The sequence below is a fragment of the Xenopus laevis genome, chromosome 1S (genome assembly GCF_017654675.1).
Source record: "Xenopus laevis strain J_2021 chromosome 1S, Xenopus_laevis_v10.1, whole genome shotgun sequence".
NCBI lineage: Eukaryota > Metazoa > Chordata > Amphibia > Anura > Pipidae > Xenopus > Xenopus laevis.
In genome coordinates, this window is record NC_054372.1 from 98,857,829 (window position 1) to 98,882,480 (window position 24,652).

The 24,652-nt window shown below is 37.0% G+C and overlaps 1 protein-coding gene across 8 annotated transcripts in view; it reads right to left on the reverse strand.

The window, feature by feature from the left end:
• Window positions 1-24,652, reverse strand: part of palm2akap2.S (PALM2 and AKAP2 fusion S homeolog) — a 172,241-nt gene that overhangs the window by 13,134 nt on the left and 134,455 nt on the right. For 5 of the 8 annotated variants that reach the window (XM_018239953.2, XM_018239954.2, XM_018239957.2 and 2 more), the window contains one exon: window positions 3,525-5,871. In XM_018239953.2, coding sequence (XP_018095442.1) covers window positions 3,525-5,871 — 2,347 coding nt within the window. Of the gene's footprint in view, window positions 1-18; window positions 1,146-3,524; window positions 5,872-11,523; window positions 11,921-20,043; window positions 20,328-24,652 lie in introns of those variants that run through there. The other 3 variants (XM_018239958.2, NM_001371544.1, XM_018239955.2) reach the window with 3 other exon arrangements.

Sequence of the window (24,652 nt, forward strand, 5' to 3'; positions counted from 1 at the left end):
AGTGGATAGGGTGTCAGGTTAGACTCCTTCTCCCTGACCACTCCGCTGGGTGGGATCCGGACCACTTTAAGGTACATCTGCCTGGGATTCCTGATTACTACTTGACTACAATGCCTTATGGGAGTCACATTCCTCAGCTGTGTCATCTATCCTATTCTAGCATGTGATGTTACATCTACCTATACCTCTTAACAACTGTGAGTAAACCTGAGGTCATTTGTCTTGTACAAATAAACTGCTGTTCTATTGTTCACCAAAAGAACCTCCTGGCGTCCAATCATTTCTATTTTTGCTATACTGCAGCCTGAGTGTTTTAGTTCCCCTACACCTTAATGGGAAACTTCCACTTAGCAAAGGCTCTGATCCTGATGTGTGAGTCGCAATGTAACCCATGCTCATATCACTATCTGAACACTTAACTCCTTGTGGTCTGGATAGGCCAGATTAGCGTTACACATGAGTCACGAGTGACTTGTTTGATGCAGGAATAGATGCTTTGTCATGCTACAGAGTTATAGCTTAGACACACCAAATCAACAATTATTTACAAAATGTTTGATTTGGTGTGCCTTTGTGCTCATGTAGATACTCTTTTGGTAAATTCCGGCTTAGGAATGTTAAAAGGCATTTAACAAACCTTAAATGCCTTTTTGCTCGTGGAGATACTCTTTTGGTAAATTCCAGCTTAGTTATAGCTTAGACTCTCAGCTTTGTGCAGAATAAATGATAGTGGTCAGTACAACTTTTTGTACAGAGACCCATCAAGGTGGAGACGAAAGCTATTGAGTTGTGTTTTTGCATTCACATTTGGAACACTTCTCAGAAAATGGAAATTGGGTGCACAAAAAGGTTAAGTGTTATTATGTTTATAAACTCAACATAAACTCAAAAATGAAAGCGTTGGGAAAAGACTGAAAAAAAAGCTAAGAAACTGCAGTGTAGCAAAGCAGAAATATGTTGGTAATTGATACAAGCCTTCCTAGAATATTCCAGATTTCCAGAATAGTATGCAGGGAAGAGATTTCATTTTATTGCCTGAATCTGTAAGCTGTCCAAGGTCTGAGCCAGAGCTCAGGATGCTTATAGGGGAGGATTTTTATTTTGGGCTCCTCTTACTCCCTATATGTTATGTTCAGTTTCTTTCTCTGGAATGTAAAGAATGAAGAAGCCTGTTAGTCTCTTTCTGGCTCAAACCAAAGTTTCAGACCCACCAGGGAAAGGGATTTGCTCACATTTCATCCTCCTGCACACTGCACTTTTTCTTTTAGAAAACAATATAAACTGTATACATTTTTTTCTTGCTAAATTAAACAAGGGCTTGTCTTGTTTTATATACTGTATTAGTAAAAATATAAAATTGGTTTTGCTTCCAAACTCCCATGTCTAAGGAATGTTGCGTTCAAAAGTAACTGGTTGGTAAAGCTTTGCATACATTCCACCATTAAAAAATGACAAAATGGCCATAAGAGGCCACTGTCTCATTTGGAGTCTATTACTATTAAAGTGATTGCTATGATGAGGTTGGTTGTATGCAGTATAAAAAAACACACATATACATAAAAAAAACTTCCATTTGAAGCAACGTAGGTGGTTCTTCACAGTGAGGACAGTGAGGTTGTCGAACTCCTGGATGTTGTGATGGCAGATTCTATGAATGAATTTAAGAGTCGCTTGGATGATTTCTAGGACAGACATTATATCCAAGGCTATTGTGATACTAAAATCTATAGTTAGTTCATCTGACGCGGCACAACTGTCGGATGCAGACGCAGCATACATCACCTGCATCCGACAGTGGTGTCACATCGGACGAATACTGCAACACCATCCAACGCTGCTGTTGCTTAAATTGTTTTCCGTCGCATCCGACTTGACGCCTGTGCTTTGGCGCAGCGTGCCGGATCTGGCACAATTGCGGGGCAATCGTCTGTGTAATTGTACCCTAAGTGCTTGTCACTACAAGCCCTCACTATACACTAACTCTGGTATTTTATTGATTTTTTATTAGTTCAGATTATTCCCTGAGTGCAAAAGCCTTGAATGAAAACCACATTCTGTTCTAGTGATCTAATTTTTTTGTAATTTCCAACAGATGGCATATACCCATCTGGGAAAAGAATTACTCTGGTTAGATCCAGTTACTGGCCCTGCAGATACAAATTAGTGCACTACCCTTCTCAATATAGGTTAAAGACACCTGCGCATGTTATATTTAATAAAAAAGGATCTATCCGCTTATCCAACATAAAGGCAGTATATACCATCTTTTTGATGAATATGTCCAGGTATTAGGTGATATTATGATGCAGGTGGAGATTTATACCTGTTAAGAAGAAGTAAAGCAATCCTGTTCACTGTTAAAGGACCACTTTATCTGGAGGCTTTAAAGGAACAATAACACCAAAAAATTTGTGTTTTTAAAGGAATGATAATATGATTAACTGCTGCCCTGCACTGGTTAAACTGATGCTTTTGAAACACGACTATAGTTTATGTAAACAAGCTGAAGTGTAGCCATGATGGCAGCCATTCAAACACAGGAAACACAGTAGATAACAGATACATTCTGAAGAATCCCTTTCTATTCTACAGAGCTTATCTGCTGTGTATCCTGTGCCTTTTCTCCCTTTTCAGCTTTTAATGGCTACCCCCATGGCTACTGATGTGTATAAAAAACGGATCCGCACCCACGCTGATTAATGCAGTCGGGAATAATTGTATCCTGATGAAGGGTGGGTGTTTCCCCCCTGAAACGTTGATGTTTGGTGGCTGAATAAAAGGGGATATTCCCCGACTACATTAATCAGCGTGTGTGCGGATCCGTTTTTTATACACATCAGTTGCTAAGGGACCCGGCCGGGTCAACGGAAGGAACGCACCACCAATTGCAGGATTGGTGAACTACAAGTGTGTGGTAGGAGAATTACATTGTACCCCCATGGCTAAACAGCAGCTCGTAGTGTTTCTGAAGCAAACACACCAGTTTTACCAGTGCAGAGCAACTGTATATTGTATTTTCATTACTTTAAAAGGCTTTCATTTTTTGGTGTTACTGTTCTTTTTATTTTGCTTAAAGCAGAGATTCCCAAAATCTAAGACTGGACTGCCTAGGTTAGCCCAACTCAGTGAATGCAAGAGTGGGTCCAGTCTGTACACCAATTAGACTCGAAAAATGGGTGTCTTGACTAACTTTCTGCCGTAGATATTTCTCTACTAATTCTGCAATCTCTTCATGCTGTATATCTGTAACTGTGTTATAAGGTAAAGGGCACGGACTATAACATGCTGGTCCATGCAAACAATAACTAATATATTTTAAAATGGTTGGCGTAGATACATGGCGAAGCATAATGAAAATATAGACAGAAAAAAATCTTTTGTAAGTCAAAGCTGCTTCGAGCACAAGGAAGTAATAAAAGACTGAAACTTTTTTTAACCAATTACCTTTAAATACAAAAAGAAAAAAAGGAAAATGAAAGAAACTGAAGCATCATAAGCTTATATACACAATTTAGAACACTTACCAGGGGCAGTTTTGTAGGAGACAGTTCGTGTTGGTAGTACAGGTGCACTCTTGTTGGATGGGCTATGCTGACTTTGAAAGTTCTGTCTTTCTCTCTGTTTCTTCAACTCTTGCTCTCTCTCCTGAGCAGCTCGGATCTCTTCTTCAATTATTGATAACGTTTTTTGTTTCTTTGACCTTAGTTTAAAAGGGCCAACTGAAATCTCTGTTTCTTGTGTCGCCAATATTGAAGCAGTGCTTCTCAATTCAGCAGCTTGGGAGTACTTACTGAAGTAACTTTCTTGCTTATGTTCTTCAGTGCAATTTTGTTCAGTGGCAAAAATACATTTTGCAGAAGGATTGTCTTGCTGTAGCTGAAAGTCTTCACCTTCAAAGGTCTTTGGTATTGTTAATGCCTTTGTTTCTTGGACTGGAGAAGAAACCTGAGGAGGCTCAAATACCTCATTGTGGTCTCTCCCTGGGCTAACTGGTAGTGAGGAACAACTCAAAATGTCACTTTTCTCTGTCAATGGCTCACTGTCATCAAAATAATTACTCTTGTCTGAATCTTCAGAATTTGTAGAGTCTTTGAAACCAGCTTTCTCTGCTAAGGCTTGCTGAATTACATTTTGAACCAAAATACCTGCATGATAATCTAACTGATCATCAATATCATGCAGCATGGATGATGGTGAATAAAACCCTTGATCAGATGTAGAGCCTTCTTCTAGTGTGTATTCATTTAGAGTGTCATTAACTGGTGTTTGGGGCTGAGATAGGCCACCAAGGGAATAATCATGTTGAGCACCCATGGTTTCATTAGGAGCTCCACTGTCACTGATATTGTCCATGCTAAAGTCATTTGAAAGTGTTTCCATAACTGTTGTGTCCTGAGATTTTACAGACAGGTCATCTAAACCAGAGTCCTGTTCCTCAGGTAGGAAGGACACAGAGACAGACTTGACAAAACGGTCTGATAGGTCATTGTCATCTTCTTTTAAAACAGCAAAGCTTGTTGTAGTGCTTACAAATTCCTCTGCAGATGTTTTAGATACTTTTTCAGCTGAAGGCTCTGGAGAAGTTTCTGCCCTTAGACTATGATTAATTGCTGGTTGGTCCTCAGAAATACAGTTTACTCTCTCTGCTTTTACAAGTGGTGTTTCACCTTGGATACTCTGAACACGTGGTACTGATGAATTTGTCACTGTGATACATGAATATGATTTACTGGCCACACTTGATTTATAAAAAGGTTTTACAGTGAAAAGGTTTGCACTAACTGATCTTTTGGGTGGGGGTTTGAAGTTAGGCTGATTTGTATTTTCCATGTTCAGAAATTGCTTTCTTGCAGCTAAAAAGTCAATTTGCTGTGTGACAATGTCTTCCTTTTTAATATCAGGAGGTTCTGAAAGTACAGGGGGAAGATGATTAACTCTTACTGCGGGAGGTGACACTTCTTGTTGCTGCAGCTTTTGTTTACGCTCTTTGTACTTTAGATGTGACTCTAACTGATCTGAATCTAACTGATCCTCTATTGTCTTCTCTTGTGGTGGATTCCACCACTTTGTTGTAATACCAGGGTTCTTTTTCACGGCTTGACTTTTGATTAGTTCAAGTCTTTCCTTTTCCAACTCCTCTACCTCTTCGGAAGGTCTGACTTTTCTCACTCTAATGTGTTCTTTTTCATTGAAATCATCAAACAATTTTGATGGCTTTTTTTCTTCATGGAATGTGCGCAACTCAAATTTTGCCTCTTTTTTGATTACTTTTGGTAAAATTTCTCCATCCTTGGATGGCCTTCTTGAACTATTAGATGAATTTGGACTTGCTGGATATGTATACCTATCAACAAGTTCATCTTTATTTCCACTTTGAGAATGCCCATTCATTTTAACAGGATCCATAACTTCACTGGCACTGATTTCTACCACAGGAGCTTGTTTAGGCTCCTCTTCTATGATTTCTGTTACAACAGAAGCAGAGGAAGTTGTAACACCAACAAATGAACTGGACTCGCCAACTGTTATTGTACAAAGTTCTGGAGATGGTGTTCCATTAAAATTATTATCAATAGAAGTATCGCAACAGTTTGCTTCCAAAACATCATCTAGATACTGGATCTCTTTAGCAACATCACTGTCAATTGACTCATGTCTGTTCTTAATTCCATTCTGGTTTGTAACAACAGCAAGGAAAACAGGCTGATTATCAGCTGAATCATCTTGGTTTATCAGTATGATATGCTCTGATACAGGAACATCGATCTCCATTGTTTGCTTGCTTATCACAAATCTTGCAGGGTCTGAAAAATTGGCACTGTTTTGATCTTTGTCCCTCAAGTTGAAATCATTCTCTGGAACTTGTGGTTTCTGAAAGACACAAAAACATAAGGATGTAAAATACAGAACAGACTGATATATACTGTAAAATTCATAACTATGGAAAAACATTTGCAGCATAATATTGGTTTCTCTTTAACCTGTTCTAAAAACCTATGGAAGCTTTTCTTTCATTCCCAATATTAATGAAATGATATAACATATTTTTAAACTTCAAAAATCTGTGATACATAATTGTTTTTTATGTTACATGTTGCAACTTTACATTCTTTGTTGATTAAATGGGTCTATTACATATTATTTTCATTTGTACAAACCATGAATATGATGACATAACTAGCCTAAGGGCATTGCTAACTGCTAGTTAGTTTTGTCTGGTTTAAAGCATTTCCCTACATGCCATTAAATAATTAATCTTCTTTTCTGATTTTTGTGTAAGAATTTCTAGGGCAGGAAACTGGAAAATTCTTTACATGCCTTTGGAGTCCCCTAGGTAATAAATTATGACCTGCCATACAAGCATGATCTCAGAAAATCACCATATGGGATCTTACCATTGTTTTGTCTACGTCTTTGTCCCAACATAACTGTGGAGCGCTCACTCTTCGCTGTAGTTTCACAGCTTGTTTTAAACAGCCTGACTTTTGCAATGATACCTTATGTATTTACTTTAACCAGTAAAACAGGGTACAGAGTACATCATATATCAGGATGTGCTGGGAATTAATTCTTCTTGCTGGTCAAGATTATTAACAAATTGGCGTGCTTTAAAAGTTGTAAATTTAAAAAAATATGAAAATGTTGATGTGCTCTCCACTCCAGCAACAAATATTAAAGCCCAGTTGGTGAGATCTTGCCTACAGTATATGGAATTTTATAAATATGGAAATATTAGGGAAAGAACTGCGTTTCCTTCTCAGGATGCCTTCTACCTTACTGTACGTAGAAAAGTCCTTTCTAACCTATTTCATTACGGATTACATTAGGATATTTGCAGAAATAAAATAATTTGAGACAAAGGTCTACCAGAATTAACAAACTGATAAATATATTGCATTCTATTTTTATAAGAAACTTATTTTTTTAGAGCTTTGTCATGTGATTAAAAACATGGGTCTACCATTTCTAAGATATACTATGGAAAAGGTGTGCCTCTCTTTAAAATATGAGCAGTGATACCTCCAATGTATGTAAAGTAAAGTTAATGTCATCTTTCAAATATAATAGCATTAGAATCAATCCCTCCATGAAATATCGTGTAAAATATACATAACTGATTTCTGTTTTTATCACCTGGTTGGTGGGGTGGTCATTAAAAATACTTCAATATTTCCCTTTAAATTGTGTCTACATCATGCACTTAAAAGAGACTTTTTATCTGCTGATTCACTGCACATGTTCTGTGCTGCTGTCAGATACTGAGCTTAAGGGATCCTGTCAACGGAAAACATGTTTTTTCAAAACACATCAGTTAATAGTGCTACTCCAGAAGAATTCTGCACTGAAATCCATTTCTCAAAAGCGCAAACAGATTTTTTTATATTCAGTTTTGAAATCTGACTTGGGGCTAGACATTTTGTCAATTTCCCAGCTGCCCCTTGTCATGTGACTTGTGCCTGCACTTTAGGAGAGAAATGCTTTCTGGCAGGCTGCTGTTTTTCCTTCTCAATGTAACTGAATGTGTCTCAGTGGGACATGGGTTTTTACTATTGAGTGTTGTTCTTAGATCTACAAGGCAGCTGTTATCTTGTGTTAGGGAGCTGTTATCTGGTTACCTTCCCACTGTTCTTTTGTTTGGCTGCTGGGGGGGAAAAGGGAGGGGGATGATATCACTCCAACTTGTAGTACAGCAGTAAAGAGTGATTGAAGTTTATCAGAGCACAAGTCACATGACTTGGGGCAGCTGGGAAATTGACAATATGTCTAGCCCCATGTCAGATTTCAAAATTGAATATAAAAAAATCTGTTTGCTCTTTTGAGAAATGGATTTCAGTGCAGAATTCTGCTGGAGCAGTACTATTAACGGATTAATTTTGAAAAAAAATGTTTTTCCCATGACAGTATCCCTTTAGGAACAGATGCACAATATACTGAATATATTTAATATAAATGTCACAGTATATGGCTGTTTAGTAAATATAACCAGCACAATCAACATCCAAATTTTATAATCAACTCTGGAGCATCATCTTTTCAGGCAACCTCATTTTCTGTTTGATGATTTTTGACAACCCCTAAGCTGCGCAAAGCCAACTATAAAATATGGCATTTCTAGCCATATTCATTTTTAGGGTTTAGTTCTCCTTCAACCGTCTTATCTATGGACACCACAAAGGGCAAAATGAAGGTAAAATAAGAAAGAGATTTGTGTCTGCTGCTGCTTCCTGTCTGAATGATGCACAACTTACGGGACACGAGAGGTTATGTGTACATGCATCCCTCGTGAATACAGCACTGCCCAATAAAGGCAGTGCTGCATTCATGGTGGCAAATGCAGGCATCCAAAATGGGGAGCAGAGATCTGCAGCATTTCATATAGGCTGGAAGGGAGGTTGAGAAGTGCATAAACACTTCAGGTTGTGCCCAATGTTTGCACTTTGTACCCTGCCTTTCATGTTGTAATTGGCCCCTTAATGTTCTGCATTTTTTTTTTAGTCTTTGGAATATTTTGTTTCTTTTCTGTAAAGCTCTGGACACTGATAATTCTATTTACAACCACCCTTTTAGAGCATTTTAGAGCATAGACTAGCTGGCACTAAACTTAACGGCTGGTAGAATTCAGCCTTAAAGGGCACCTATCACAGCCAAAATCAAACACATATTAACAATCTGACCAGTACAACCTAAACACATTTAATCAAACTACATATATAGTTTTTTGAAAAAAACTGCAGGTTTTAAAAAATCCCTTACTTAGTCAAATGGGTTCTTTCACTGAGAAGTCCATACAGTGACTATAACAGTGACTATAACATGCAAATTTCAGGAGCATGCTCAGATTGTAGTACTGCCTTGAGTATTATACCCAGAATGCTTTGTTTTAGTAAACTCCTCCATTAGAAGTATCACAAGATTTCCCTATCTTGTCCCTTGCTGGTGATGTTATTATGCAATTGAAGGGCACACACTAACTTCCAGAAGGTGGCAGCACTACTGAACAGCAGCTTACACACAGGTTTGGCTGATTTGAAAATAGCTTAGAAGAATCTCATGTGAGATTTCAGAGCTGCAGTTGGCTGGGAAGATATAGGTAGGAGGAGCCAGTGAAATCCAAGATGGCTGCCTCAGCTAGAACTGCAGCGGAGATAGGGGAGATCTTGCAGAAAGTATAGTGAGCTGATCATTTACATCAAACAAACAATTCTAACTGTTCGGATTTCTTGAATTTTCACATAGTGTATTTACTTAGCAAATTATCTTAGTTTTGATTGGTGCCCTTTAATTTTCACCCACCAAGGGCAACTTTGGTTACATCACTGAAAACAGTAACTAATAAAGTGGAGTTTGACAGACATCAGTAGTCATGTGGCAATAACAGTCTCCAGTTTGTCTCTAGATACTAGCACCTTTTAGTAAGTAACAGATATATCTGTGACTTCCACATATTAACACTAGTTGATTGCTGCCCATGTGATCCAGTGGCAGATTTAATAACATGCATTATAAACAAATACATTTCAATGCCAAGATATCATTTTGTATCACGGTGTGACTGGGTTTGAATAAACAGACAAAAATCTACATGTCTCTGAGAGGGGTGCAGCTAAAGGGTGGGGCCTTAGATTACTACCTTACATGGGCCCTGTTACATTTTTAACCAGCTCTGCATATGTGGCTGTGAACACACTGTCTGTAAACCATTGTCAAGCTCTTCTAGCTGATTAAAATTGCAATATGTTTTTTAACTTATTAGTTTATATGCAAGTAGCAAGTTGCTTGTGTGAAATGCAAGTGACAAAGTTACCAATACAAGGTTAAATCTACATTAACTTAACCCCTGTGCCCCTCATTCATTATGTTAGATCCCCATTGTAAGTCATAAAAATGTATGTTGCTGCTTTTACCTAACATTTACTTACTATGTTCTCTGTTTCACTTCTCTCAGTATATTTATTTATATACACCATGTAATACATGTTTTAGTCTTTAGAGACTGCTAATACAACCTACTCATTAAAAATACATTGCTTTCTTTAGCTCTGAAAAATATGCCCACCCTGTACAATCTTAATTGGTTCTTAATGAGGTATTGAAGCCAGAACCCATGTGGGACAAGGATTCCATTATTGAATTTCATGACAATTATTAGACTATGGTAGTATTTTACTGCAGACCTTCTAGAGGAAGGTAAATACAAGCAACAGAAAAACAGCTTAAAAAAAAGCAAGATATGGATGTTGACGACATTAATTGTAAAGAATAATTATTATTATTATTCTTAAAAATGGTGTGAAAAATGGAGGGTAAAACAGAGAGGGTCACAAAAAATAAGAAAAATTGAAGCCTCACTATGATTCTGTTTTGATCAGTAACGCTGACAACTAAACAGCATTTTCAGATGCAGGCTTGAAATAGACAATGAAGGAGGGCTAATAATAATAAAAAATAAATAATTATTATTTTTTATAATAATAATAACATGCATTTATAAAGTAGCATCATATGCCACAGATGGGGTATACAGGACCTCCAAATTACATGCACTTACAATACACAGGGTAAAGTGCTCTAAGTGTAAAGCTAGTTAAAAAGTTGTAACAGGCCCATCTTTAACATATTAAAAGGTTAACTGTAATGAACATCCCCTTTAATAGTACAATTCAGAAAGATTGGGGTTGAACTGATTTTGCTAAAAATATTTGCATCTGCGTGATTAGCACCAAATTGGGATTACAATAAATGTGTCTGATCTTCATTTTCTGTATAAAAATGTGTATGTACATATGTATATATATATAAATCTTTATGAAAAAAAAGGTGGCAGGCAGGATAAAATTAGAAATGTTTTTACTATGTGTTAAAGTAAGGTACAGTATGAGCATGATCTATAATTTTGCATTATCCAATCAAAGAAAACTAGCATATACAGTATATAGTGGACTTATACAATTGTACAGGGAGTTCACATTATACAACATTCATTGTAATTTATTTTTTATGCATATTATTGGCCTGGACATCATGAAGTTATACAGCTACAGCTTCAGTGTTGCTTCCCGATATGGAAGAAGAATTGAAATAATGCCTGGACTGCTAACTCATGCTTCCCAGTGTTACAGCTCATTCACCCAAGTCACAGTTTCATCTTTATGGTAGCTTGGAAGTTGATCAAGGAATCTGACAGCAATGTAAATCTCTGTAGGGTTGTCATAAGGAGAATACAACAACTGTATGCAGTTAAATATTTTGCTGTCACAAATGTGAAATGCTTTGTTTTGCTTTCTGTTGTAACAGAGAGGTCAGAGTCCAAAGAGACAGAATAAGCATCTGAAGTGTCCATACGCTCCAATTTTAAAGACAGAGATAAATTTTACGTACAGCTCCTACACTCACTATGTCCCAGCCCTGGGCAGAAATGGCTAAGCATTACAATGCCCTTACAGCACAAAGGGGGGTCAGTCAGACAACATACCAGCAGACATAAGACAAACCTAACACATACAGTAAAGAAGCAAAGCTTACCCAGGATTTAGATTTTTCAGTTTCTGAACTGTACAGATACTCCTTCCCGACACCAAATTCTTCTTTGCTATATATTTTCCCAGTCAAAATTCCATCTCTGTCTTGCAAAAGAGTGATGTCACAGGGATGGGGGGCTGGGATACACAAAAAGAGGACAGCCCTGCCTTCAAGTCAGTTTATACAATGAAACCCTTCTAAAACTAAAAGGAAAAAAAAAGGACTGTGTTGGGCGGAGATGGTAAAGGAAATTCAGGCCCCTTCTTAACATATCACAAGATTAGCTTGTTGACGGAGGCTGGCTGACAGTTTCTGCCTGTTTCAGACACGGTTTCATTACAAGCAGCAAGTAAAGGGGCTTTGCAGCTCAGCAAAGGCAGATGTGAACTTTAGAATGGAAAGCACCGCACAGACTCAAATTTACATCATGGAGAATGGGGTGGGGGGGGCAGGAGGGAGGATGTTGTGAGACTGAATGTAGGAAGGATATTTAACTTCTTTGACAGGGTGACTTAATCCATTGTATAAAATAGATGACTTTATCATTTTGCTTTATTATGTGCTTAATTCTGACAGTCTAGTTCAGTATTGGAGATGGTGCGAGTGGAAGTAAAACACAGCACGGTTGTTTGTATTGCTTTTCTATTTTATTTATTGCAAGGATCCTTCATGAGGAAATATCTTACATCACTGTCTATGAGAACTGTTAGCACATTGAAAAGGAACATGCTTAACCTTTTGTTGGGATTTTTACAGACAAATACATGTCTTATGCCTTAATACAGCCACATAGGGACATTTTTAGGGATCTGATTTTCACAACTCATATCCACATGTTAGAGAATGGGGTTTGTGCTCAGACTGGAACACTTTGGGAATCACTCTTGATGCTAAAGTAATCACTACATCTGATTTAATGTGGCCCAGCAGATGTGAACAAGAAAAACATGAAGCATTTAATGCACATCACTTCCTTGTAGCACCCACAAGAGTCATTTTTAATCCTACTTTGATCATTTGATAAAAAAATCTAAACCGTATCTAATGTCATGTTTTTAACTTCCTTCCACAAGAGTTTTATTCTCAAGGCAGTTGCTCTCATTTTTTTTGGAATGAAGTCAGCTGCCCTATAAGCTTTCATCATCCTATAAAGGGGTTTATATTTTGTTCCTAAAATAATAATTTCATAAAAGTATAACACACACAAAGTACACACTTAAAGTTGTTGATTTACACTGAAAAAGAAAATGCCCTGCCGTAGGCAAACAGAAACTAATTAACATAACTCTGTTGACTAGCAGCTTAAGATCTGACACCAAGGTTATCACCCTTTCAATGATAAATAGTACAACTTCCAGATGTATAAATATTACAAAGTCAGTGACCATAGTTGCCCTTTAAGGGCTTTGGGCAGTGAAACTGGAGCCTAGTTTTGTTTATGCTAATATTATTTGCCTGCTAAATTAGATTAGAAAGACAGTATAAACCTAAAACACTTTAGCTAAACAAAGAGCACATTCGACAACTGCATTACACCTATTCTTTTAAAACATCTATAGTTTCTTCAATGTTTGCCATTTTAAAAGCGCTAATTAAAATGAATTATTTTACACTGAACTACCACTTCCTTTCCCATAAAAAAGGGCAACTGGTTCAGAGCTCCTTAACTAACTCTCATTGGACAGGTAATTTGTTTTAGCAGCTTCTCTTCCACTCACCAAAACCAGAGAGTGACAGGAAATGCTAAACAGAAACTGGTTTCACTTTATTCTTTGTGTCAGAAATAACCATACATATTTCTTACTTAAAACAATAGGCACAAAGTATGTTTAGCACAATTCCTATTCAGTAAACTCATATGGAATAGGGGTGTATACTGCATCTTTAAAGGGGCATTTCGCTTCTTGGAATATTGAAAAATTTTATATTCTTAGCAACCTTTTAGCTGGTATATATGATAAAAAAATTGAAACAATCAATATATCTCTGTTTATATCATAAAAGTTAATTTAAAGTTTAACTACTCCTTTACTATGAAGAAAATTGAACATACGGCATATGTTATTGCTGCACTGTGACTGTGTGCCACAAACGAAATTACTAACCATCATTGTCAACTCCAAATTGGTATCATAGGGGCATGTTACCTACAGTATAAACAAGCTGACGTTATCAGATGACTTCAATTTATGAGGCTGAAAGGTGGTGGCTCTGCGCAACTATTCTCACTATCTTTGGTATTGAGAAGCAACCAAATACTGAAACAGTTGCAAAGCAAGCTTATTACAGAGCCATTGTGTCTTCAGATTTTTCTTCTCTTTCAAGTGATGGAATAGTAATAAGTATAGTGGAATAGTAATAAGTATAGTGGAATAGTAAAAAGGTTACATACACACCAGCCTCAGAAATGCTTTTAATGTGCTCATGGTGCACTATTCTGCACCAGCTCTTAGAACATTTGGAACCATCTTGCAGTATCGAAGTATATCAGCTCCAATATTTCCTTTGTGATTTCCATCCACCATGTGAAAAACTGGCTTCTGATTAGGCACATGTATAAGGGGTGCTTGAATGCAATACACCTTGAAAATATATTAAAAGTCACATGTATATAGCCTAAATTATTTTGATTTTTTTACCTAGTGGGGAGTAGCCTGTCCTCAGTGGGGGATCGATATACATATCCTTTTAAAAATTGCTGGTGTAATATTTCTTAGAATTGGATGGGGAGGTTAGCAAGGCAAAGAGTGCTGTAAATTCATCATTGTAAAAAAACATACCTACATTTTCCCACTTCTAGTAACTTGGATTTCCTATGTACTCCCCTCCTTGTACACAAGCTGGGAATTACAAAAAAAACAGTTTTCTGCACATTGCTCCATTGTTTGTAAATTAACTGGCTGAGAATGTTGGGAACTGCATATGTAAGCATGGAACACCTTTTGTACTCAAATCAACTCAAACTCATTATATTTTTGTTGATAATGTTTGTTTTGTAGCCACAAGATACATTTCATGATCTCAAAATTCATCCTGTTTTCACAAAAGGAATTCTGTGAACACAACACGTACTGTAGGTAAAATTAATTATCTGCACAGTAGATAATGCTCTCTGTATGCTTAAACCAGAGCTCTTCTTTGCCTGCACCTGGTACCACTGCATTGGCAGGCACACATATACTACGCTAAAACATGTTAGTATGCATTTTAAGCATAGGGGCTTATACCCAGCCTGCAGTTATCCTCAAGCATCAGTATCAGCCCAGTTTGCCCTTGGCCTTAGGCACCCCCAGTGATAATAATAATTCACCCTAGGTCCTTGGCCATCATCTGCTGAAAAGTGAACTGGACCATGAGTGTCACACCACTATGTTTCCCAGTGCCCAGCAAACCTCCAATGTTCTCAATAACACATGTGAGGTGAAGCAAAAACGGAATTAAATTTGGTTTATCACCTTTTATTGGATATTAGTGAAGGTTGCCATGGTTTTTACCCATGATGGTATGTTCTTACCCAGCATTACAGTATAACCATGCATACTTTCAACAAAAGTTACCTAAGGTGCAACTTGACCTTAATTCATTGATAAATCAGGTACAAGTTGCAGCATCACTGATGTGGAATGATCTGCATAAATAGAGCACCAGCGTTGAACACAGTCAGCAAAGGGCCATCGTACAGAAATAGTTCAAGTTCTCCTTGATACATGTTCCACCTCCCAAAGCAACTGTCTTGGCTCAGCTCAAATTTGTAACTACAAACTAAATGTTATAAAATGAACTAAACAAACATTTTTAATATAAAATATAAATTTTCTTATAATTCATAATGTAGTTACTACAAAAGGATATTTGTGGTCAAATAATTATTTTTAAAATAAAAAAACATTTAGTTTGTGCTAACAAAATGATCATAGAATTAGGTTTGTGTTTACAAAATATATTTTACAACTTCAAGTACTACTTTTTTAAAATCAAATTTGACTTGAATTTGCAATTCCAATTTTGGCTTTCCATTGTGTAACACAATGCATGGTGCATCGTATTTGTTATCTCCTTATTGTGTATGCAATTGGAGTACAGGAGGTCTCTAGAGCTTTGAGTAACCTGCCTAATAAGATTGTGTGTATGAGAAAGGATTGGTCATTTTATTTATTGCTTCTGATTAGCCTAAATTGTAGCACATCTGGTGACAAAACAGTGGCCAGTGACCATTGCTATAATTGTTAAAAGAAGCAAAGTTTCCCAGGGAAACAGTGAGCTTTTATACTGGTAGGAAGTAAAGGACAACTAAATTTAACTTAACGCATCATTGCTTTTGGCAGAAGACAGGGAGCACAGCTGAAAAGCTTTACCCCTAAGGTTATATTTTTTCAACCAAGCAAAACAAAAAACAAAAAATCACAAAAGAAATATAGCCAAGTGCAGAATTACCAGCAGTGTTTCTCTTGAGTTGACTTCTATACCTTAATTCAGTTTTTCTAACAGAAAGCCAGGCCTTCAGGAAATAAGTATACAAATGCAATTAGAGCTAGCTTGAATGGCTGAGTGCTAATGTGTCTGCTATTGTCATCATGGTACTGAAGGAAATACATTGAGAATAGATGACAATCATTAATCCTTAAACATGGACAGGAGAAAATACAACATTTGTAGTACAAAGTGCAATGTTTTAGTACCATCTATTATGTCCTTTACTAATAATGCAGAGTTTTTTCACAAGAATTATGGTTTGATGGGTAGTGCAAATAAGCTTAAAATATGTTCCATATTCTGGATGCTCATAACCCTGCAGGGCATTGAATGGTATGCAGTTTGGTACAAGTTGTGCCTAGGCCAGCATGCAGGACAGACATGATTATGCATTTATTTGCTTGTCAATTGTGTGCAAAATTTTGAGCATTCAAAAACAGCCCTGTAAGTACGAATTGGTCAAAGCAGATGTTAAGCTATGCAGCACCCCCATTCAGCACACTGCACCTCATTCACAATAAAAGGTACATGCATACATAGTCACAAGTGTTTTATGTATGGTTTGTAATGGGTAGAATTCTGCACTTAGTGCCTAAATGTTATGTTGTGCCTAAATGATTCCTAACAATTACTACAAAATAATTTTATTTAGTATTAAATTATTTACTTGCTTGAATATACAGAATTATACAGTTAACATATTAGTTCAAAATCTATTCAAGACAATATTATTAAGTGATGGATCACCAAATACATCAAATTTCAGCTGTAAAACAGGTTAAAGTTTGTATCTATCCAACAAACACCTACACAGTGTGCATGGGGCCCCCTGCAAAAAATAGTCATCGATGGGGCCATGAGCACGACGATGTCTCTCGCCCCACCCACCTACTACCCACCCCAGTCCTCCTACTCCCTGCCCAGCGCCAGCCCTCTCCTGCCCCCGGCCTGTGAATTCAGATACCTCCCTGTGTCCTCCCTCCCCAGAGTCCCGGAAGGATTCTTCGAACAATTGAGGAAGCAGACCCCATGGTCAAGGACCCCCTGTTCCAGGGCCCCCGAGCAGCTGCGGGTCTGCTTTCTCTATAGTTACGCCAATACACTCATCCTCACATAAATACAGTGCCGCCAAATACAGGCAATGCTATGTTCATGGGTGTGGGTGAGACAGAGCAGAGAGACCTCCAGTAATTCATCCATCATGGAAGGCAGTGTGCAAAATGTAGAAATACGCCATATTGCACTAATTTTGCTCCGTCTTCCACTTAATTAGCGTTAAACTATAAGGAATAAGTTACCCCTATAGTAAAATATAAGGAAATCAAAAAAGTATAATGACTGCTTGAAATATTCACAGGTATTATACTGTACAGGTATTGGACCTGTTATCCAGAATGCCTAGGACCTGGGGTTTTACAGATAAGTTGTCTTTTCATAATTTGAATCTCCTACCTTATGTCTGCTAAAATCATTGAAACATTTAATAAACCTAATAGGATTGTTTTTCCACCAAAAAGGATTAATTATATCTTAGTTTGGGCAAAGCAGAAGGCACTGTTTTGTCATTACAGAGAAAAAGTATGTTTTAAAACTTTAATTTATTTCATTAAAATGGAGTCTATGGGAGATGACCTTCCCATAATGCAGAGCATTCTGGATAACAGGTTTCTGGGTAACGTATCCTATACCTGTATATACATACAGATTGCAATAAAGTTATTGAAAATTATCAGAACTTTAAAACGGAAAGGAGAATCCCGTCCAAAAAGGAAGAAGAGTACTACTAACTCCTTTTCCTCTCTCTCTCTCTCTATTATCACTGCAATAGCTGAATTTAGTTTATCACTAAATAACCTCAGTTAGTCACCAGTTCAGCCTGGCACTCAAAACTGAGTCCCTTGTAACAGTGGAATTCCATCTGTCTTCAAGACGTAGCCTCTTAGCTTATTTTCATTCCTTTTCTCTGTGTTTGGGAACAGAGCTGCTTCTGTATCCATGCCAATCAGGGAACTAGCATTCAGACCCATGAATATAAACACATACATTCATGCTGAATGCACAGCAAAGAATGCAGTATGAGTATGACTTGTTTATTCACCTAATGCTCACAGAAACCATACATCTGAAGCATAGAATCCATTTGACCCCTCCTAATCCTAGTAGTAGATCAGGACAAGCTGAGGTCTGTTGATGTCTATACTTATTTAGATATTTATTTAGTAGATAGTTTAAAGTTTCTTTCTTGCAGGAAATAAAACACTTTATCATTTAATGGAAAAAAAAAGCTCCAATGCAATTTTCTGTTGTTGATTATAATAATTCAGTCTGCACATTATAACAGCCTATAACTGATAAGCTGCATGTTGACATAGGCTGAACATGACAACACCTGATGCATATTGTATGAACTATTCATAACTTGTCAATTATTATTTCACTCACACAAGGTAGAGCTACATACAGATCTATCAATTATGTATTATTATTAATGTAGTGCTCTAGACAGAATATGTATGGCCCATTAATGTGTTTCATTTGAACTGAGGTCAGAACATACAATCCAGAAGACTACCTTTTAACCTTGGACTCTGCACCATGTGCTGAAAAGCATAGCGCTCAGAATCAGACTAAATGAGATATCTTCTCCAGGGCCCTTAGATTAGCAAGGTAGTTGACCTGCTTTGCTCTCTCAACTAGATACCCTGGTTCAAGCCATATGTCAACTGTTTGTGACCCTGAAGTCATGAACACATTGTGTGCTAGTTGTAGCTCGGCACCATGTCTTTTCCATAGAATCACACAAAACCTAGACACATCAAATCTACAGCACTGTCATGGTGGTACTTTTAGATTCTATAATCGATGTCATGCAAAGGATTAAACTGCTCATGTACTGTCATACTTTGGATGCCTTAGCTGCCCTGGCCATGGAATTTTCTTTATCAGAACAGTACTTGCCATATAAACTAATAAAAGCATATGAACATTTCAATAGAGCCATGTGGTGCATAATGATGGTGCATAATGATTCAGAGCAAAATCAGGTGAGGCTTCAATCCTAGGGTGCCCTAAATTCTATGACTGAGTATACTGTAAGTACAGCTGCAGATGTCTATTTCTGACCTCTTGTTTGTCTGTCTAAGGAGCAATGCAGGTTGCATTCACAAGCATAACTTCAAATTTAAAGGAAAAAAAATATAGGAAAAAAAGGTCTCTAGGGTTATCTCAGTGCTGCAAAGCTTCGCATAAGTACAGTTGCAGTTGTCCCTTTTTGACCCCCTTGCTCATGTGTTTGTGGAGCTCTGGATTTTGCCTTTCATAAAAATAAAGAGATTTTTTTTTTACAGAGATGATACTGATGCTTCCCCAGAATCTCACTTTTAGTCATACTAATCAAGGTCTTATATGAAATAAACTCTCACTTCACAGTAGTCATTGGACCCAATTATGTCTGTGGACCCAAGTGCATCTGTTGATCTAATGTTTCCACATTAAAAAATGTTAGTTTATAGGAAAATTGATGGCTCTATATAACATGGAAAGAAACACACACAATGAAAAGACTATAAAGTATGCAGTTACTTTCACGTATACTCCCTGATGCAGTTATATTGATCCATGCAACATTGGAAGCATTTCTAGGCAAAATTGATTTATATAAATTAACTAATAAGGGTTCTGTTATGTTTAGAGTATTGCTTTCTAGTAATTAACATACTGCTTTACCATAAACTGTGGTTATATAAGGCAGGTCTCACACAGAAAGTTCATTTGTGCAAGTCTCTAAGCCACTGAATGTTTATTTTTGACTGCACATACAGTACATCAGTTATTCAGTAAGACTGGATGCTGCACATAGATTAAGGCTTCAACAGCTTAATGTTCTCCTTGAAATAGCTCAGGGCAGCCTGATGATAAAGACACTTACAAGGATTAGCACCTTTCACTATGTCCCCTGACTGATCAGTGGGAATTACCATGGCTGACATAAACCATACACCCATATTGGACAGATGAGGAGGGGGGGGGGGAAACAAATTTTACTCTTACCCTTAAACTCTGGTCCATGGAGAGACAAAGCACTTTCCAAGGTGCAGTGTACCGAAACATATTTGACAAACTGTACTTTTGGTCCAAGTATGATCGCTGGAGTTTAAAATATCTTGAAGAAAGCCATTCCTTGAATATTAAAAAATGCTAAATCCTCCAATTATGTTGATTGTAGAAGTTAAAAGACATGTAAATGTTTTTTTTTTTAGCAGCTGTAGTGGCAATGAGACATTCTGCTCTGAAAAACCTGCTTTCTTCTTCTGGAGTCAGAGGAAGACTTTGAAAGTAATGGCCTTGAAAGTAATCAGCTTTCTTTCTCAGGAGGAGCTTACATCAAACTCAATTACCATAACCCCTTGAACCTGCCTCCTCCCCTACAAACTATACCACTGAAAAAGGCAGCTCACTACAGAGCGCAGGCATTTGTTTCTTTAACCCACTTTTCTGCTGTCAAAAACAGACAAGACACATTTCATTATTCTCTTTACAACTTTATATTAACCAGTGTGTATTTTTTTTATATATAATGTCTATGAGTTATTTACTTGCATTTTTTGTAATTGTTTTACCTGCTTTTTGCTTTTTTTGAGAAAAAAATGTGAAGGACATTTAAACTTTTTATTGAATTTCAAAATTACAGTAGATTTTTCATAGCCATAGATATGTGAATATTCTTACACCGCTGCTAGTTTCAAGTAGCAGGCAATTGACCTAAAATCCAACCAGTTTATTAGATGTCCCACAATCCTTTTTAGTTTACTGTGAGATCAAGGACATATCCAAAACCAAGCTGTCAAATCTAATTAGCTTTGCAGGTCTGCAGAAAAATAACAACTACAACAGTGGATTGCTTAAAATGACAGAAACAAATTACATGTAATATAGCTTTGGTGAAAATGTTAATATTGCTGTCTTAATAATGTTTAATATGAAAATATTCTGTGCAGAGCCATGATATTTCCTGTTACTTTGGAGCTCAAATGTAAGTTTCAACAGCAATAGTCCTAGTGCTAAATAATTTCTGTCACCATGCAGGCTATGCCAACAGTATTACAAAGATTACATTTTAATACAACTCCTGGCGTCCTAGTCATTCCCACACTGAACTGACATTAAAAAGATCATAGAAGGTTGCCCATTCTCGTACTCAATTTTTGTATTTTAATATAAAATGATGTTACAAATAACATTTTCTTTATTGAAAGAGGCAAAGCTTTTAGTTGCATGTATGTTAAGTTGAAATTGAATAGCCTTAAACTGCATTCCACAGTTATGGCTTTACAGAAGGAATGCCAACATTTCTATGGAAACAGCAGACGCTTCAGGAGCTTGTGTGAATTTTCCTCTCACGTGTTGGAACCAGTGAGGGAGTATCTGCTCCCTGAGAGCCTTTCTTCAATAATAGGTATAATGACAAATGCTCAACAATTTTCATTTCAGTACTGCACTCATACACAAAATTTATTCCTCTTTTATCTTAGCGCTGATACAGTTTTTGAAAAGGACACACATAAAGGGCAATGCAGCCTGGGTGCATGAATTGTACAAACAGCCCATTCCCTATATTTCTGCACAAAAAGAATAGTGATAATATGAGCGTATGACCCTAGTGAAGTTCAATGTGTAAATATGATAAGCCTTCTAATGGAATGCTCTGGAAGTCCTAGGTGCCTTGCAGGTCCGGACTGAGAATTAACATAGGCCTTAACATCTGTCACTTAAACAAGTGCCAGCCTTCTTATAGACAGTTTTATTACCAGTAACAGTGCAGAAAAGAAGAGAGGATTCATTAAAAAGAAGGTTTTTATTGTGTAAAATCTTCATGGAATTGTATAAAGGACACTAATCTTCACAAGGGCCATAAACAACCATGCAATACCCTTAATTCAGTAATTAAGTAATACAGCCTAGGTGTTATTGTCTTGCAGCCCAGTACACAATAGGCAATCAAGTTTAAACTTATACTATGTTTAGTAAAACAGAAAAGTATTAAAAAAAATGACTAGTCAGTTTATCGTTTTACAGGGAAAAGCATTTCCTGTAAATTATTTGCTTAGTTGCCAGCTTTACTAAATAAATGTGTCAGTACTTAATTTTGATTCTTTGCTTAATTCTTTTGGAGTAATTTAATATAAGGTCTAAAATTTGTCCACATCTAGGGGCACATTTACTTAGTTCGAGTGAAAGAATAGAATAAAAAAAACTTCGAATTTTGAATGATTTTTTTGGCTACTTCGACCAGCGAATTGGCTACTTCGACCTTCGACTACAACTTCGAATCGAACGATTCAAACTAAAAAACGTTCGACTATTCGACCATTCGATAGTCGAAGTACTGTCTCTTTAAAAAAAAACTTCAACCCCCTACTTCGGCAAGTAAAACCTACCGAAGGTCCCCATAGGCTTCCTAACAATTTTCGATCAATTGATTAAAATCCTTCAAATTGTTCGATTCAAAGGATTTAATCGAACGATTTTTACTTTGATCTTAGGAAATGCGGTAAATCGATATTCGACCATAAGTAAATGTGCCCCCTAGTAATGCATAGCAACTGACAATTGGTTGCTAATTTAATTTCACCATTTGAGTCACAATGTTTTAAATATGATTAAGTGCAATTGAGTATTCAGTGTTCCAAGCACCAGAAAGCACAGATATGCACAACTTGGAAATGGGTGCAGAGAGCTCATATAACATGTGTGTATTTAAATTGTTGCAACAAACCTAGTGTTGTATTTGTTTTTATAAATGAGCGGTGGTTTCATAAACTACATGTAATTCTTAAAAAAAATAACCAAATAAAATAAATGGTTATTATAACTAGACTCCATCGATCTAGTTCCTTTGAAGTGTCACTGTACTGGGAACAAATGCTCTGAAACTGTTCAGCCTTATGAACACACATTACTGTGATAGTGGGGTAGTGGGAGACTGAGATTATTTTAATTGTATACTAACAAGTTTCTGTTGACAGTAAAAACAAGTGGTAAAGGTGCCCCACTGTGCTGGAAGGCACATCTTTCTCACTTCTAACAAAAAGCCATTAGAAAAGCAGTAAAATGTTTTAACACAGCCTTACAGAGCATTATTTTTAGATGGTGTAGGTGACACCCTTTTGAAAGCTGTAAAGAGGAGAACTCAAATAATAACTATACAAAAAGAATTAATAAGGGCCAGTTGAATTAGCCATTCTATAACATACTAGAAGTTAACTTAAAGTGAAACTGACACATTCCTATAAAAATCATAGGAACGTGTCAGTATCAAGTAAATGCTGCACCCGTAATCGTTCCCCTCAAAGCTCCCCACAAAGCCACCCCAGCTGCGTTCACCCAATCCTCCGACACTGCTAAATGACACTGCTAAATGATCTTCTGGAACGTTTCAGTGACGCTGGGCTGGGGGTGGTGACTGTGATCCTTCCATAGGCTGATTACGAATGAAAACAGGAATTCAGCCTATGCTTTATGACTCAATGCTCAAGTATTATATTATAATATTGAAACATATTTTCAGAGTCATAGTATGATTCAGTGTTCCTGCACTGATCTGCTTAAGCAACTGTTGCAAGGAGAGGCCCATACCAAATGTCACAGTAGCATTTTCTGCATAGATTATAGTAAATTGTTCCAATAACGACTTTAACTCCCCCTTTCCCTGGCCTGTAGGGGTACATCACAGCCATATTTATATACAGTACCCTTGGTGTTGTACACTTGCCAGACAAAAGTGTCACTGTGAAGAATATCTTGGTCACGTAGCAAAGACAACAGTCAGTACACTGTTAATCGGAGTACACATACTATCATTTTATGTGGGTTTTAATGTATCTATTGCATCCCTAGCAACTGTTTTACATAAAATGATTAACATAAGCAGGCAGTTACATATAGGTACATGTAAAAAGCATATTTCATATTATTTTGAATGCAAGTAAATATGAGTCCTAAAATTATATTGAACAAGCACATTGATGATTTCAGAAGGCCAGTCAGTGTTCTGGAATACATATTTAAGGACCTTTGCACAAATGAAGCAGGCTTAAACGAGAGCTAAAGCTTAACTAAAACTAGGCTAGAAATTATATTTGGGCTTCTGTACCAGCCAAAGGCAACCACAGCCATTTAGCAGGGAGGATCTGTGTCTCTGAAGATGCCCCAATAACTCCCCATCTTCTTTTCTGCTGATTCACTGTGCATGCTCTGAGCTCCTGTCAGTTTAGTGACTGACTCAAAATATGCAGTACATATAGAATAAAAATGTCACAATATAAGGCTGATTAGTAATTAATACAGATAATTACTACATGGCAGCACAGAACTAGTGCAATTAGCATCATAATTTAATAATCAGCCCTGTAGCATCATCTTATATTACAGGCCAACCTCATTTTCTGCTTGATAATTTGCAACGACCCCTAAGCTTAGCTTCTCAATAGCTGCTCAGAGCCCACTGAGCATGTGAGTGTTGCACTTTTCAAGATGGTGACCCCTTGTGGCAAGTTTGAAGTCCTGGATCATTGCTGCTGCTAAACTTTAGGCTGGTGCAATAAGTTCAGTATATATAAAATGGCATTTAGCTACATAAATTTTTTGGGTTTAGCTCTAT